The sequence below is a fragment of the Rhineura floridana genome, chromosome 17 (genome assembly GCF_030035675.1).
Source record: "Rhineura floridana isolate rRhiFlo1 chromosome 17, rRhiFlo1.hap2, whole genome shotgun sequence".
NCBI classification, from domain to species: domain Eukaryota; kingdom Metazoa; phylum Chordata; class Lepidosauria; order Squamata; family Rhineuridae; genus Rhineura; species Rhineura floridana.
In genome coordinates, this window is record NC_084496.1 from 13,774,609 (window position 1) to 13,791,072 (window position 16,464).

The following is a 16,464-nucleotide window of genomic DNA, read 5'->3' on the forward strand; positions in this document are numbered from 1 at the left end:
TGCCTGGGGCTGATGAGAGCTGGAATCTGATAGCATCTAGAGGGCCCCCATGTCCCCCCTCCCTGATGTAAAACATTACTATAGCAAGCGTTACATGCTTCATTAGAAGGGGCTGATTTAAAAGGGAAAGCGAGGTTGACAGCCTGTGTTTTAGTCCTGATACCCCTTGAAACTGTCATGTTTCTACCCTGTTGGAGGGTTGCGCAGCACCTCATCGTGTGCACTTACAGATGGGGACGTGCGGCAGGGAGCCCTCACTCATTGCAGCTCCCTGGCAATTAGGCTTGCAAACCACGTAGCTGCCTCTCTTTGGTGGGTTTTAGGTTTAGCATGTACACCCCATTGGAAAGCTGAGCCTGGAGACCCTTCGTGCAGTACTTCCAAAATCTCGCTGGAGGTGGAAGAGATCATTAAGGAGAGTTTCAAACAGTCAAAGAAATCCCATCTTTTCCGCAGTAGTGAATTAGGGTAGCTGGTGAATTTCTGCCCATTGGTGTCCCTTTGCTGGAAATGCTGCAGTAAAGTTTCTTTGCAGCTAGTGCCTACTACTGACCTTGAAAAGCCCATTCTATACTTAAATAATAGCAATAATAATTAAAATGTGCATTTCTATAGCAGCCTCAAAGCACTTCACATACAGCATTTTCATTATTCTAGGGGTGGAGAAGCCTGGGGCCAAATGTGTCCCTCTAGCCCTCTGCAACTGGCCCTTGGACATCTCCCCAGGCCACACCCCTCACTGGCCCTGCTTCGCACTGAGTGTTTCTGCCTGCTTGGGGTGACTCCTTGAAGTCCCAGAATTGACTCTTGGCTGGAGGGGAGAGAGGGGTGTGTGAGTGTACCAAGGCAAAATGTAGTTGTTGCTCCACCCACTTTTGCCTATGGCCCCGCCCACCCCTGCTATGTGGCCCATGGATGTTACCCCGAAAGAAAGCCTAAGGCTGAAAAAGGTTCCCCATCCCTGCATTAGTCGTTCCATTGACTGGCCCACCTCCAATCCACAATGGGTTCCCAGATCATCTTCTGCCTAGGGAAGACTAGTTAGCTTCGAAACAAGGTTTTCCCATCATGTGCCTTCTGACCATACCCCAGGCCTTTAACTGAATAATTCTTACAAAAGCCCCATAGGGTAGGACAATATCATTATCCCCCCCCCCCATACTGCAGCTGAGGCTTAGATGCAGAGGTTTGCCTAAGGCCACCTAGTGACCTTGTGGAGGAGACACAATTTGACTGGCAATCTCCTGGATCACATCAGCTCTCCTGTTGTAGTGCTTCAGGTAGCACTCCTAAGTGTACATAATTGGAAGCAAGTTGCACTGAAATCTATGTGATGACTTTGTGAGTATATAGCATCAGGCTGCCAAAAGACTTGAACAGGCGTGGGAAACCTTTGGCCCTCCCAGATGATGCTAGACTACAACTCTTGTCAGCCCCAGCAAGCCAGGGCAATGGCCAGTGATGATGGGAGTGGTTGTTCGGCAACATCTGGAGGGCCAAAGGTTCTCCACCTCTGGACTAAAAGGACCGTTGGTCTGGTGCACCAAGGCTCTTTATGTTCTCGAGGCCAGAGCAGAGGATCCATGCACCTGAGGCAAGATGGGTCTAATGAGAGAGGGGGCTGTGTAGAAGCCCCATACTCCTTAAGGTCAAGATGGGTTTATGCACTAAGGGAAGGGGAGTGAGACAGGGATGGGAAGAAGTAGGCAGTGAGGCATTACACACATCGGCTTGAGTGAACCAGCCTATTCTTCGGTTGTAGGCTTGTAATTTCCATAGCAGCTCTCCAAGGGCAAATGCAGAGTAGGAGGCTGGGCTGCTTATTTGCAATTAAGATGCAGAGCTTTTGTTCATTTATGATTGCTTACCCCAGCAGGCAAGAGCAGCTATGTCTCTTTTGTCTGACTGCATTGCCCAGCTGGTGCGATGCTCTTGAATCACATGGATAACTTTTTTTTGTTTGGACCAGAGGGCACAAGAAACTATTTTTATTGATATTCTTGATGTAAATGTTCTTGATGTAAATGTTCTTGATGTAAATGTTCTACAATTAAGCTTCTCCCCAACCCCCCAAAATGAAATAGTTAGTCCAGTTGTGGGGAACCTTTGGTCCTGCGAATGTTGCTGAACTACAGCTCCAATTAGTCTCAGCAAATATGGCCAATGACCAGGCATGATGGGAGAGTTTGTTCAACAACTTCTAGAGGGCCAAAGGTTCTCCACACCTGCTTTAGTCGAAGCCACGTTGAGCAACTTGTCAATGTCTAGTCAGAAGAACCTTAAGGGATGGGGAACCTCAGGCCTGGGAGCCAAATATGGTCTACTGTACAAAGGTAATATTGACATTGCTTGCTCATTTTTGCTTTTGCTTTTGGGCCCACTCACCACAGGCTTGTCCACCCCTTACCCCAAAGAGATTGCCCAGAAGGGAATGTGGCCCTTGGACTGAAAAAGGTTCCCCACTCCTACCTTAAATGGAGGCCTGCATAGAGGCCTCCCTGCGACAAGGGTTCAAGGACCACTGAAGAGGCTGGGTGGGAGAGGAGTTCAGAAGTAGAGAACATGCACTGCATGAAGAAAGTCATGGGTTCAATCCTGATCATCTCAAAAAGATCAGGTGGCAAGTTATGGCAAAGACCTCTCTTTTCAAACCCTAGAAATTTGGGGCCAGTCAGAGTAAGACTATCCTAAAGGGAGTAGTCTGATCTGGCAAAAGGCAACCTCCCTCGTTCCTAACTTGGTTCCCAAGATGCATGCACATCAACATGGTTGGGGAAGACCATGGTGCAGTTATGAAGAAACCCCTGAAGAAATATGCTCCAGGAGCGCTTGCTCATTAACATGTTTTGAAATTACCATGAATGGATTAATCCAGGCTTGAGGTCTAATACACACATTTTAAAAACTGCTATTCTTTCAAGGAGCTCAACAGCCAGTATGTGGTTTTGCAGCCTCCTTTTATCCTCACAAAAACCTTCAAAGTGGGGAAGAAATTCAATTCAGTTCACATTTAAAGGTGAACTTACCAAATTCACGCTTTCTGAAACAATATGGAAACTGAAATATGGCCATACCAAAATTCGCACTTCTCTGAATTTTACAGTGGTGTTGTCCCACCAAGCAGTGTGTGTAAAAATGCATTCACTAGGGTAAAGTGTGCATATAAATGCATATATTAATGAAAATAACATGCAAAAATTCCTTATGTTAGGGGAAATTGATTACAAAAATATGTGTATTTGCCAAAACTGCATATAAAAATGTGCTTATTAGGAGAAGTTCACACTAAAATGCTGAAGAGTTTCCATAGTTTTTAAAAATTTGCAAATTGCTGCAGAAATTTGAAGAATTGAAAAATGAGAAACAGAGAACTAAAATTGACACGTTCTTCCATCCCTATCCCAGAGATAGGTTAGGCCTGAGAGATGATGCCTGGCCCAACCTCACAGTGACATTATTATTATTAATATCCCACCCTTCCTCCTTAAAGGCTCATGGTAACTTACATGACTGGGGAATTTCAGGGCAGATCTTCTGGGCTCTAGTCTTGACACTATCTGCACATCTATTTACAAATCTGGATTTCTGCAATTTTAAAAAAATGTTTGCTTGCAGTGGGAACCAAGCTGGAAGACTCTGTACAGCCCAGCCCAGATCGCTCAAAACTTTCCGTGGTGGCAGTCTTGCCGAAGATGGAAGGCACAGAGATCACGGGGGACAAGGAAGATGACCAAACCTCTATATTCCAGACAAGTATTTAGTGAATCCACATGAGGCACTGTCCATCTGGACATCAATGTGCTATTTAGCTCCTCAGTGATACTGTTCCATACTAATTTAAAAGCCCCATAGTATCATCATCTGCTGCTGATTAAGGGAGCACAGGGCAGCTGAAATGGATAAAAAGATGTCCACAGTAACAAAACAATGATTCTAGACAATTGGGGGAATTAAAATACCTTCTCCATCTTTCAGGGAAGGACACTGTGTAAGACCCCCTGATTTACAACCCACCTAAACTCTACAGTCCTTTGATTTAAATTTATTTTGGTCCCATAAACTTCAGTGTGACTGGAGACCCATACGTTCTAAAAATGGAGGCTGTAAATCGGGGACCAGTGATGCAGGCACCAGCTGAAGCTCCGACCCACACATAAATGGTCAGAAGATGGCTAACCATATGCATTAACTTTTGTAAGGCAGCTGTGGGGAACCTTTGGCCCTCCTGAGGTTGCTGAACAACTCCCATCAGCCCCAGCAGGCATGCAACAGCCAGGGATAATGAGTGTTGTAGTTCAGCAACATCTTGAGAGCCCAAAGTATCCCACAGCTGCAGTAAGGGGAAAAGCCCAGCTAGCTCAGAGTGGTAGTATCCAGCTCACTTTCATCAGGAAACAAGAGACTATACTAGGGGATGGGGAACTGATGGCCTCTAGAGGTTGTTCGACTCCTAACTGCTATCAGCCCCAGCCAGCATGGCCAATGGTCAGTGATGGGATTTGTAGTCCAACATCTGGAGGGCTCAGAGGCTGCCTACTCCTGGACTAACACAGTAAATAGTAACAATAATAATCCTGGAACCTTAATGCTAGATACAGATAGGAATATTACTCCAGCTTTTAAAAATTATTTCCCCCATCTAATCAATAAAACTATACAAACTGTCCAAGGAAATGTGCCCTCCCCAAACTGCTTGCCATGCATTTAGCAGCCTGATCGCCACTGCCCCTCTTCAAGCCACTAACACCACCGCCATTGGGTTGTAAGGTGAGCCTAGTCAAGGCCTCACAAGTGTTGAAAAATACCTGTCGTGCAGAGGTCGTCAAAATGGTGCCCTCCAGACGTTTCGGACTACAACTCCCTTCATCCCTGGCACTGGCTGAGGCTGACGGAAGTTGGAGTCCAAAGCATCCAGAGGGGCACCATGTTGGCTACCGCTGTCATAGTGCTATTGCATCCCAGCATCCCCCACGCCCATCCCGGTTCCAGGCACAGGCAGCGGAAAAATCTCTTGAGAGACCCCAGCCTGAAGCGCTTGGACCTTTTTAGCACCCGTGCCCAGCGACCTGAACCCAACATCTTTTTTTGCACATTAACAGAAATGTCAACCTGAGTTTTAAAAAGACAAACCAAAATGACCACAACATTGTAAGTAAATAGTAAAGCCTTTATTTTGTTTTGTTAAGAACAGCATTTTGAAAATAAAATGTCTTTGCCCATGCTTTACAGCTTGCTTTTTCTTTTTGCTTTCAATTTCATGTCATGATGTACAGTCATTATGGTACACATTGATTGTCTTGAAAACCTTTCCAAAGATGTACAAGATTAAATAGTATGCAACACTCAGCAGAGTGGGAAGAGGGGACATTATAAAAAATGCAGATTAATACATTTAATAAATATATAATTTTAAAAAAATGAGACTTAGCTCTCATCAGTTAATAAAAAGCACCTGCTGTGTCATCTGGTAAAGTGGTAGAGTGGTCCAACCCATTCTCTTTTAATAAAAGCTATGTATTCTTCCGGTTGTATGGCCTTTGGTTAGAACACAAGACTCAAGCAGAGTTAGCCAAGAATGATGCCGTTGCCTACCCTGTAAATGCAGTTAAGGCTAGAATTTTAACACACCTTGTTTATCTAGGGCTTCATTCTGCAAGATCACAGACACCTGAGGGCACAGTGCTCTTCTAATAATATAGGCAAGGGTATTTGGGCCCCTTAAAACACTTGCCACCATCTTGCAAGAGAGGCGCTAACGTGGAAACTACCTTCAACTCCTGGATCTTTCTTGCACTGGGCTTAAAAGGGTGGTTGCATTATGGAGGAACCCTTAATCCAGGTGAGTCACTTACTGCACCCAGACACACCACTGCACTGAAGATGGAGAGGCAGAATGGAAGTTGACCATTGGCATTCAAGGCTATGTGCGCCCATCAGAACCCCTCAAGGCCAATGGCTTCAATCCAAAAGTCCACGGGGATCTGAATGGAGCAGCTCTGCTTTCCCAGGCTTCTATGTGCACACCCATCACAGCTACTCAATGGAAGCAAAGGGGTACAGTTCACAGAAAGTTGAGAATGCTCATGCTGAGATTAGGAGGACTCAAGCATGCTTTAAAATGTTTTCTAGAATGTGCCTTCCAGGCCCAGCTCTGCTAAACCTCCCTGGGAAATTTGCTCCAGCCTTCAAAGAGGTGCAGACTGCAAGTTGAAACCAGTAGACACAATCCTTGACACAGTGTAGAGCTTGATGGATTGCATCTGTAGCGCAGGATCTTTCTTTTTCAGCTTGGTGGGGAGGGGGGACACCTAGCTCATCGAAAAAAATCTTATGTTAACAGCTCTCAGGAAAGCTTGCATAGGGTTACAGCCTAAGAATGAATATTCACCCCCACCCCTTCAAGTGGCATTATTAATTGGCAACATGTGGAGAATGCAGTAGCTTTTATGCGTCTCAGAGTGAGTTACAGTGACTCCAAATCCCCCAAAAGTTGTGCTCCCTGTTGTGGCGTTACAGATGCTTTACATTCACAATCACTTTCATCAAAAGGCAAAAGTGTAAACAACTCTGTTACATTAACAAAAATATAACAACACAAAAGTGCCCCTTAAAAAAAACAACCCAACAACACATCTTTTGGAGCCGGGGGGTGGGTGGGGGAGGCAGCATATAACATCACAAATTACAGACTGACAGAAATGTAAATTCATTCCAAAACTAAGTTGTTGGAAAAAAGAATCAATTCATCTCCCCCTTGTTAAAGTTTAATCTGCACACCTCCCACCACTATGAAGCAGGGGTCAGGTTCACATGAGTGTTTAAGGGAAGTCCTGTGTTTGCAGGATTCAGCCCTCTCTTTAAGATCCCAAACTGCCATTGACTTAATGGGAAGCAGGACTGCTAAATCCCTTCTTGTCTAAAAAACAAATAAAAAAATGAATATCTTAATTATACTCCTGAAAGTAACTTTTTAAAAAAGTCAACCTCCTCTCTCCCCCATATCATTACTAACCACCACCACCACCATCCAGTCTTTTTCAAAAAGATATCAAAACTCAGTTGGGAAAAGAAAACTCACCTTGTCATTGATGCCATGTTCTTCTGTATTTTTTTTTAATAAAACAGTTTCAGAAATCCATTTTCAAACTGTTTTGCTTTACAAAAATCCCCGACACTTGAAAGCCCCAACTAAGATTTTGATATAGCGATAAAATACCCAGCATGTTAAAAACTCAGTTTTAAAATGCAGCAGTATATTTTGATCAAGGCCTCATTTTCTACAATCCTGGACAGCATGCCATACAGCTACCCTCCTATTACGTTAGAGCATCAACTTGTCTTATTGATTTGTGTCAAAATTAATATTTATAATTTTCTAAATGCATGTATACAGTTCTTTTCTCTTAATCAGGACTATTGCACATGCATTTGGTCGTGCACAACAGAAAAAGTATTGCTCTTACCTAGTCAAGACGTATTTTAAAAAACTTGCTAAGATGATCATGGCATGAATGGCAATGTAAACTTTCTTTTTTAAGAACATTTAATAGTATATCACATACAGCCTGATCTTGCACCCCTTTTGCTACTAAACAGACCAGCCAGGGTCAATGACTCATGGATGTTAATGGCCTAGTTCTCACTGAGGTGGAAGGTACTATTTCAGACTGCAGGTAGAACATCTTAATTCATTTTTTTGTTTCTAATCCAACCCCCCTGCTGAAGTTGGAAATCTGCTGCTTCAACATCCTGATTTGTGGCCATCCACCCTCGGCTGGAAAACCACTTAACAAAAGATTTTTAAGTCTGACGTGGTACTGCCCAAAAAGGTTAATGACCTCAGTGAGAACTAGGCTAAAATCAACATCAGGCATATAGCAGAAAACTGAAAGGTACTTGAAGAACTAGAGACATTTCCCAAAAGAAAAACCAGTCGTCTTTCCTCTGCAGGATACAGCCAATAACCTTGCAAAGCTACTGTGTTAAGTCATTTTTTATTTTGCACATTACCATTTTTATTCATCATTTGAAAATAAAATATTTTGTATTAGAACAGATGCAAAACAATCCCATCCTTCCACATATTTTGCAACTTCATGTAATATATATATATATATATATATATATATATGTATGTATGTATGTATGTATTTTTTTAAAAAAACACAAGCAAACCTCAATTTTTAATTTATTTTTAAGTCTCTAGGAAAAGCAGAGCATGATGCTGGCCAGCACGGCGGATGTAATGACAGTTCACATGCCCAATATGCATTCAATGCTAAACAATGAAGGAATGCTCTGTCAAACATCATTAAAAACATAGAAAGATGAAAAGACAGCAGGAACATGAGGTCCTCTGGAGTGTGTGTGTGTGTGTGGGGGGGAAGAAACACCCTTCTTTCCCAAAACCCACATGAAAATAATCCCATTTTTAAAATGCTCCGTAAAAGAACGCACAAGAAAATGCAGTAAAATGCACAAACCATTGCAGTCAATGAGACTCCAGTGTTAAACGGGTGGGTGGGTGGAAGCCAGTGAGAAGAGGGGTCCAATGTTTTTAAGTTAAGTGAACCCAGCTGAAGAGGCACCTCAACTTTCCTAGCTTTCCAAGAGCATTTTATTGCTGCACTCCATGGCGAAATAACATCTGTGAACTACAGAGTATGGGACCACTGCTTGAACACACCCATGGGCTACAACCACCTCGGTCTGCCCCGTTTCTCTCTCCCCCCATGCAACACAATTTAAACAGCAAGCTCTGCCTCCTTTACAGTCGCTTGGACATCACCATGTGGGCAAAAGAGGCGGAGCAAAGACTGCCCCGCCCCTTTCTCTCCTTAGTTTTCTACACAACTGCCTACAGCGCTTCCTGCGGAGAAGGTAGTTGGCTAGCAGCCATGGCTAAAGACTGCTGTGGACTAGTCTATACATATACATGAATTTAAATTGGGCAACCTCTGTTTACCGCATCTGACAGGGTTCCTGCTGACACACCATTGCCATCATTCTCTACCCTTGAATAGCTCTCCTCAGAAACCCAAGGTATGAAGAGACAAAACCATCTGGTCCTTCACTCTGGAGTGAGAAAGTCTTTGAAAAAAGGTCCCATGATGGACAGGAAATGCTATTCTAGATAAATGGCTGGATGATGTGATTAATGCATTATTATTTTTTGCACCTGTGAGCCCTCTCCCTCCTTTCAAAGATGACCAATTAAGTCATCCGCGGGGGTCAATCTCTTGCGGCAGTATGGATTAAGGACCATTTAATCCTTTTCAAAGCAACGGATGACCAAACAAAGCCCAATTTTGCTTTGTGGGCGGGTTGCAACTGACAGTTCTCTCGCCAGTTCCAGACACTGTGTCCCCTTTCTTCCCTTTTTTAATTTTTGGGAAGAGTGTGCCTACATCTGTTTTTAAATTTTCGTTTTAGCTTATATTTCACTGCAGAGGTTTTGCTTTTGTGGTTAGCTTATCCATTCCAATGGTGCTCACATTTACAATTTTTTTAAAAAAACACGACATCAGATCTAAGACCTCCTGTGCTTCTGGGTGGATTTTTTTTCTCTGCACTCCTTGTGTTCTTTGCTAGGATTATTCACTCCTCCCTCAGGAAAAAAAAATGCACACACTGCCAGGAAATAACATCTGTTAATAGTTCTCTCTGTCATCCTCTACAGCCTGAGCTTTTTCACCAAAGGTGTCTTCCAGTGTAACTTGGTGGAGCAGTTGGAATCTGGAAAGAAGGGATAATACATCCATAACGAAGCATTCTAGACTGTTAAGAAATCACTTTTTAAGACAGGCTACATTGTGCACCCACACCGCAAATTAACGGCACGGTCATTTAGGGTTGTGTTCAACTAAGTCCTACTCAGAGCAGACCCAGTGAAATGAATGAACCTACATTAGTCATGCTTGCTAACTTCAGTGGGTCTCCTCTAAGCAGGATTAGCTTTGAATCGTACTGAGGGCTGCATAACATCCTCTGCAAAGACCTAGCTCTCAACAAGGTGAGCAACCTCTGGCCTGGACCACTGCAGACTGTAGGGGAGATCTCACATGATGGAATGCTCCTTCATTTTTTAAAAACAACCACCTGATGAAATTTATCATAGAATTGGAAGGGACCCTGGTAGTCATCTAGTATGGAGTGGTGAACCTCAGAGCCAGGGGACCAATGTGGCCCTCCGGGCCTCTCTATCTGGCTCTTGGAACTCTCCCCAAGCCACACCCCTCACTGACCCTTGCTTCACCCTCCAGGTGCTTTGGCCTGGCTGGAAATGTGTCCTCCAACTCTGATAATGCTGGTCTGGATGGAGGAGAGAGGGGAGTGAGGATGTGTGTCAAAACTACCCCCCTGTACAAAGATGAAATTTTAAATTTGTTGCTCCACCCACTTTTGCCTCTGGCTCTGCCCACCACTGGCCGGTGGCCCTTGGAAAGGCACCCAACAGGAAATGCTGCCCACAGGCTGAAAAAGGTTCCCCACCCCGATCTAGTGTAACCTCTTGCTCAGTGCACGCTCTGTTGTTGTTGTTGTTGTTGTTATTATTATTATTATTATTACATTTGTATACTGCTCCATAGCCGAAGCTCTCTGGGCGGTTTACAACAATGAAAAACAAATATACAAATTTAAAAACACATTTTTAAAAACAATTTAAAAACACATGCTAAAATGCCTGGGAGAAGAGGAAAGTCTTGACCTGGCACCGAAAAGACAACAGTGTTGGCGCCGGGCGCACCTTGTCAAGATCATTCCATAATTTGGGGGCCACCACCGAAAAGGTCCTCACCACTGTTAGGCAGGATGCAAAGACAGCACCGCTGACCAGTGGCCATCCCGCCTCTGCTTAAATACTGCCATGAAGGAGAACCCACCACCTTCCACGGTAGTTCAGTCCACCTCTGAACAGCCCTTGCCATGACGAGGTGTCTCCTCACATTGAACCAAAATCTACTTCACTGGTATAATCAAATGGCAGTCCTACTCAGAGTAGACCCATCAAGATGAATAGACACGAGTAACTTAGGCCCATTAATTTCAATGGGTCTACCACCTATTACTTCTTGACTTGCCCAGTAGTGTAATGGCAAATTCAGAAGTGCAGGGTCCCTTCCTGTCGGAAGGCAGAGCTGGGGTCCCAATCCCGGGGAGCTGGATCCCGGAGAGTTGGGAGAAGAGTATTCGGATGGATGGCAGAGGGAAGGGGGAGGAACTTCCCCCCTTTGGAGCGAAGACGAAACAGAGGAACTGCCAGTGATAAGGTCGCTTAGCAACGGGGAGCCTGAGCCCTCCCTGGACATTCTCACGCCTCCCCCTCTTTCAGGCTCAGAGCAAGAGGGGGAAGAGGGAGGGCTGCTCACAGCCGAAAAGCGGGGAGGCAGTTTACCATCAGCCCCTCCCCTATCCCCCATCCTGGAATCGGAAACTTCAGAAGAGGAGGGGGTGATGCTTCCCCCCTCACCGCGCACACGCAGACAGCTGAAAAGACAGGAGAGAAGGGGGGGAAGGTGGGCAGTACCTGAGGGGCAGTTAAGGAGGAGCGAAAGATTGCGCGCCCATTTGGCCCCTTCTTAAAGAACAGGCGGGAAGAAGTCCCTTGCTCTGTCAACTTTCTCCCAATGCCGCAGGACCTGTATCCCTGTATTGCTTCATGAGAAAACGCAGTCTTTGTTTGGACATTACCCTAATAAAACACGAATTAACTACAATCGTTGGTCTGGTTCCTGAGTCACATCCTGGGCCTGACACTTCCAGACAGTCACAGCCACACACTAACACACTCCCTTCTCACGCTGGTTGCTCGTAGGATGCTGGAGACCTAGGGACACTGCTGGGACCTGGCTCCCCCAAAAGTAACAGGTCTAAAATCCCCCCCAGCGCCCCAGACAACTACATCCCTGCCCCCGGAGCAACTGACAACAAGCCTGCTCCATCTTCACATCTCCTCTTCATCTCCTCTTACCCAAGCTAAGTCTCCCCACCTCTTTCATCCCTTCCTTATGAACAGGTGAAGCAACCTTCTACCAAGTCATACCACTGGTCCACCAAACCCAGCATCCTCTGACCGATTATGGCTCTTCCAGGATCTCCAGGCAGAGGCCTTTTCCAGCCCTTCTGGAGATTTTTTCAGGGATGGAACCTGAGACCAGTGGTAACTGGTGCCCATTGGAACTGGTGGGGCGGAAAGCAAGGAGCCTACCAGTAGATGGAGCCAGAGCAAATGACAGGCAGAGCCAACAAATCGAGTTTTGTCCCCACCCTCCTCCCCGCTGAGTTCTAAAATGGCAACAGTGACCCTAAGGAGGAAGAAACTGACCCAGCCAGAGCCATCCCCTGGGCTGGTTGTAAGAAGGTAGGCAAGGTTTTGCTGAGGGAGGACTGAGGTTGGCAGGGCAGTGTCCCGCTTACCCTAATGGACCAGCCTCCGCCAGGGTGGCGGGACAATGACACTGAGCAATGGCTTCTCCCAGGAGGAAGGGCTCCAAGCCTAGGCTTCTCTCCAACATGCTTGCTTTCTATGGGCATCAACGCGTTGTTACACGTGGAGGAGCATTCAGTCACATGAGCCCTCAACTGTAGTCTGACAGTGGCACGGTCCAGACTCAAATCGACTGCCTCAGTAAGAGCTGGGCCAAAACCAGTGGTAGCTGGTGCCCACTGAAACTGGTGGGGAGGAAGGCAGAGAGCCCAAAAGAAGGTGGAACTGAAATTCTAGTTTTGGACCCCACCCTCCTCCTCCCTGCTGTGTTCTACAAGGGCAATACTGAGACTAAACAGAAGGAAGTCGATAGCCAGGGCCACCTTCTGGACTGGTTGTAAGGAAGAAGGCGGGAAAGCAGCAGAAGGCTGGGTGAGGTTGTTGGGGCAGTGCTCCACTTGCCCTAGTGGATCAGCCTCCATTGGCCAAAGCATACACATATACAATTTGTCATATGGGTGATGAATACTGAATGGATAAACTGAAATCCCCCTAGAATTTGTAAATTCTGGCTTTGATTATTACACTTAGTCAGAGGTGTAGTCATCTAGGATCTCGGGGGTCTCAGACCACTTACTTTTTTGGGGTCCCAGCAGGGTCCCTATGTCTCCAGCATCCTATGAGCCAATAAACATGAAAGGAAAGTCTGTTGGCTGCTCAGAAGGGTCTTCTAACATTGTCTTTTTTGTTGTTTGGAGCCAATCAGAGTAAAAAGAGGTGAGCCACTGAGAAGACTCTGCTCAGTAGCTAACACTTATGCTTATTGGCTCCTAGGGATGTCTGTTGTGGGAGAACAAGAACCTCATTCTCAACCCAGCAGAAGAGAAAAAAAGGATGGGAGGGTGTGTGGCCATGACTCTCATGAAGGGACGCTGCACTTCTGAATTTGCCACTTTACTACTGCACTTAGTTGATCATTCTAGAGCTAATGTCAACTCCTCGGACGTCCTGCTGAAAGTGGTGACGATGTGCAGGGGAAGAGTCTTAAGGGAAGGGCTGCAAAAGGAAAAGTATCCGTTCAGACCCGGTGATCAAAACGCCAGGCTGCACCCAGCACACCCAGCATAATCAACTAAATTGGGGCTTGAGGAGGATGGGGCAGCTCCGAGCGGCATTAGCTCCGAGCGGCATCAGCTGCCAGATTCCGCTCTTGAGCTCCTCCCCAACATGGCAAGCTGGCTTTCAGTGGGTCCTCTGCCAGGGTGTTGTTGCAACCTCCCCTCCTGCTGAGTGAGTGGCCGCATCAGGCCAGGGAACAGACTTTTTATTATTATCAGATCACCCACTATTTGTGCTTTTCAAAAAGAAAAAAGAGTGCAGATTTGCATTAAGGATCCAGCTAAAAAGAATAAAATAATGCAAGCCCAACTTGCAAGAAGAGGAAGTTGGCTCATGAGCAGCATTTTAAGCAGCATGTAGGTATGTATGCATGGAAATTAAAACGCGGGGGATGAGCATTCTCCTTTCGTCAGCAAGCCAAAGGGAGCGAGAAGGCACGGACAAAAGCAGTCTATGTAGTTCCTTGGGCGCAATTAAACATACACAATGCAAATGAGATGTTCAGGAGACTGTTTGGCTCCAGATCTCTTTCTCAGCCACTCTCACAGTGACCTGGCTGCAGATTAGCAGCACGGCTCGCCAGCCCGTCTGCGTGAACTCTTTGACACAGGCTTCTTTCTGAAGCTACCCCACAGTTTTACCAATGTGCAGAGTTCCGCACAGATGCACTCCAAAGTGGTCTTATTGGGAAAGGAGGCAATGTGCAATGTCATCATCCAAGAGGGCCTTTGTAGGGAAAGTGCTGGTGGGTTGGGTTTTCTTAACATTTCAAAAGACATCTTTTCACTGAGCTGCTATTAACAGTGGACATTATGGGATGGTTCATTTAAGAGAGAGAGAGAGAAAATGGCCTTGTTTGGGCTGATCCCGAAAGAGCAACCTTAGCAGGAAACAAAATATTAAAAGCTCACCAAAGTCCATAGAATTTTAAATTTAAGTCATCCCCTGAAGCACAGCATGCATATGTCGCTAGAACCTCCCACATCCCTCTCCTAACCTCCCGCCCCGCCCAATACCAGCAAGCATCCAATGGAACAGAGTTCGGCGTTGAAATCAGAGACTGGGGCATTCCCCCCCAAAGGCAGCGTCTTCTAGCATCACATTTTGATACTTACAGTCCCACCATTCAGGACAACCGCCATCTCAGTGGGCTGGTAGACGTTGCTTCTGAAGGGGGCACCAGGACGGCTTCCCAAGCTGCCGTTGCGGAATCCTGCAGTCCGTAAAGCTGTGTGTAAGTTTTTTGGGGGGTGGAGATGGGGAGAGAAAAAAGTAATAGGGAGAGAAAAAAGACAGATAAGAGAAAGATTTGTGCATTCTGGCAAAATATATATACAAAAGAGTAGCATCCTGCTCCCTAGATATCCCCCCCCATTTTTAAGCCTTTGTTCCTGAAAAAGTGGATGGGGAATGAACTCCCTACTCCTCCCCCCAAAAAAATTCCTGAATTTTTCCAGGTTTTTTCTAGGTCTTCACATCTCTGCTACTTTCCATCAAGGCCAATCAGGAAACCTGTAAGAAGGACAATAGCCCTCTCTTACTGTTGGCCCTTCAGCCACTGTGGGCGTAAGTGGCAGCTGCAACATAATGTTACAGCATGGAGTGCTCCCCATTCAGAATCACAGCGAATTCCATTCTGTTTCAACCCCCACCAGGTTTTCACCTTCCAGCAGTCAGTCAACATTCCATGCCTAATGACCATGCTCAGCCTTCACTGGGCCGTTTTTGGGTTCCACCACTCACGCCAAACATCTTGGGTTGTCTCCAACTAAGTCCTACTCACAATAGTCCCACTGAAATTAATGGACCTGGATTAGCCATGTTCATGAACTTTAATGGGTCTGCTCTGAGTAGGGCTAGCACTAGATACAACCCCTTTACGTACTTCTACAAACCTTTGGGGTTCCCCCCTCTCCCTGCAAACCTGCTGACACCCCCGATTTTGAGTGTGGGTGGTGTCATTTTGACTACCTAAGGACCACCAGTACTCGCATCCCAAACACTGGAAATAAAGGACTGGCAACTGCCTTTGAACATGGAAACGAAGACTTGGTCACGTGGAAATACACTCACATAACAAATCAAGAAAGCCCTATGCCTAAACATCATAAGCAACTGATGGATGGCAAGGAGGGATGAGCAAGTTTGTCAGTCTCTCTCTGTTTCTCATTTTTCCAATTGTAAATTCAATGTTCTCCACATCACTTCACAATTTTGTTCTTCAAAAAAGGTCCCATGAACATTTACCAGCATTTTAGTGCAAATTTCTCCTGGACTAAACATTTTTGCATGTAATTTTCTCAGCGATGTACATCTTTGCAAGCAATTTCCCCTAATATGACCCATTAGATCTTTAATGGACAGAAGTAGTTGGTGCCCATTGGGGCTGGTAGGGTGGAAAGCCGGGAGACCAAACAGTAGGAGTCAGGGCCAATGACAGGAAGGACCAGAGCTGATGCGAGGCAGAGCCAATGAATACTACTTTTCTCCCATCCTCCTCCCTGCTGAGTTCAAGGTCAACATTGAGACTGAGGAGGAGGAAGCTGACAGCCATGGTCACCCACTGGCTGTTAAGTAAGAAGGCAGGCAAGTGGGGACCGATTGAAGATGGACTACGGTTGGTAGGGCAGTGCCCCAACTTGCCCAGATGAGTCAGCCTCCAGTGCCTCTGGGACAGCAGACAAGTCTTGACCCACTTTGCTGACAGATGTACATCCTGTTCGTTTACTCAGAAGCAACCCCTACTGTGTTCAGCGGAGGGTCATTCCTAGATAAGTGTGTACAGTATTACTGCTGTTTTTTAAAAAAGGGGGAAATATGCAACACTCAACTTTAGTCACACCAAAAAGATGGAGGTCAGGCAACGGTTTCCTGCCTCCTATTCTCCTGGAAGTTTCCAAGATATTCTATATTCTATT

The 16,464-nt window shown here is 45.7% G+C and overlaps 2 protein-coding genes across 4 annotated transcripts in view; one reads left to right on the forward strand and one right to left on the reverse strand.

Annotated features, from left to right (window-relative positions):
• The window catches only part of IQCK (IQ motif containing K), a 40,354-nt gene extending 35,133 nt beyond the window's left edge, over nt 1–5,221 (forward strand). For both annotated transcript variants that reach the window (XM_061599849.1, XM_061599850.1), the window contains exon 9: nt 3,616–5,221. In XM_061599849.1, the coding sequence (XP_061455833.1) occupies nt 3,616–3,761 (146 nt within the window). In that variant the 3' untranslated portion in view covers nt 3,762–5,221. The remainder of the gene's footprint in view (nt 1–3,615) is intronic.
• Nucleotides 5,147–16,464, reverse strand: part of GPRC5B (G protein-coupled receptor class C group 5 member B) — a 34,909-nt gene continuing 23,591 nt past the window's right edge. For both annotated transcript variants that reach the window (XM_061599847.1, XM_061599848.1), the window contains 2 exons: nt 14,662–14,774; nt 5,147–9,735 (listed from right to left, as the gene is read on the reverse strand). In XM_061599847.1, the coding sequence (XP_061455831.1) occupies nt 9,691–9,735; nt 14,662–14,774 (158 nt within the window). In that variant the 3' untranslated portion in view covers nt 5,147–9,690. The remainder of the gene's footprint in view (nt 9,736–14,661; nt 14,775–16,464) is intronic.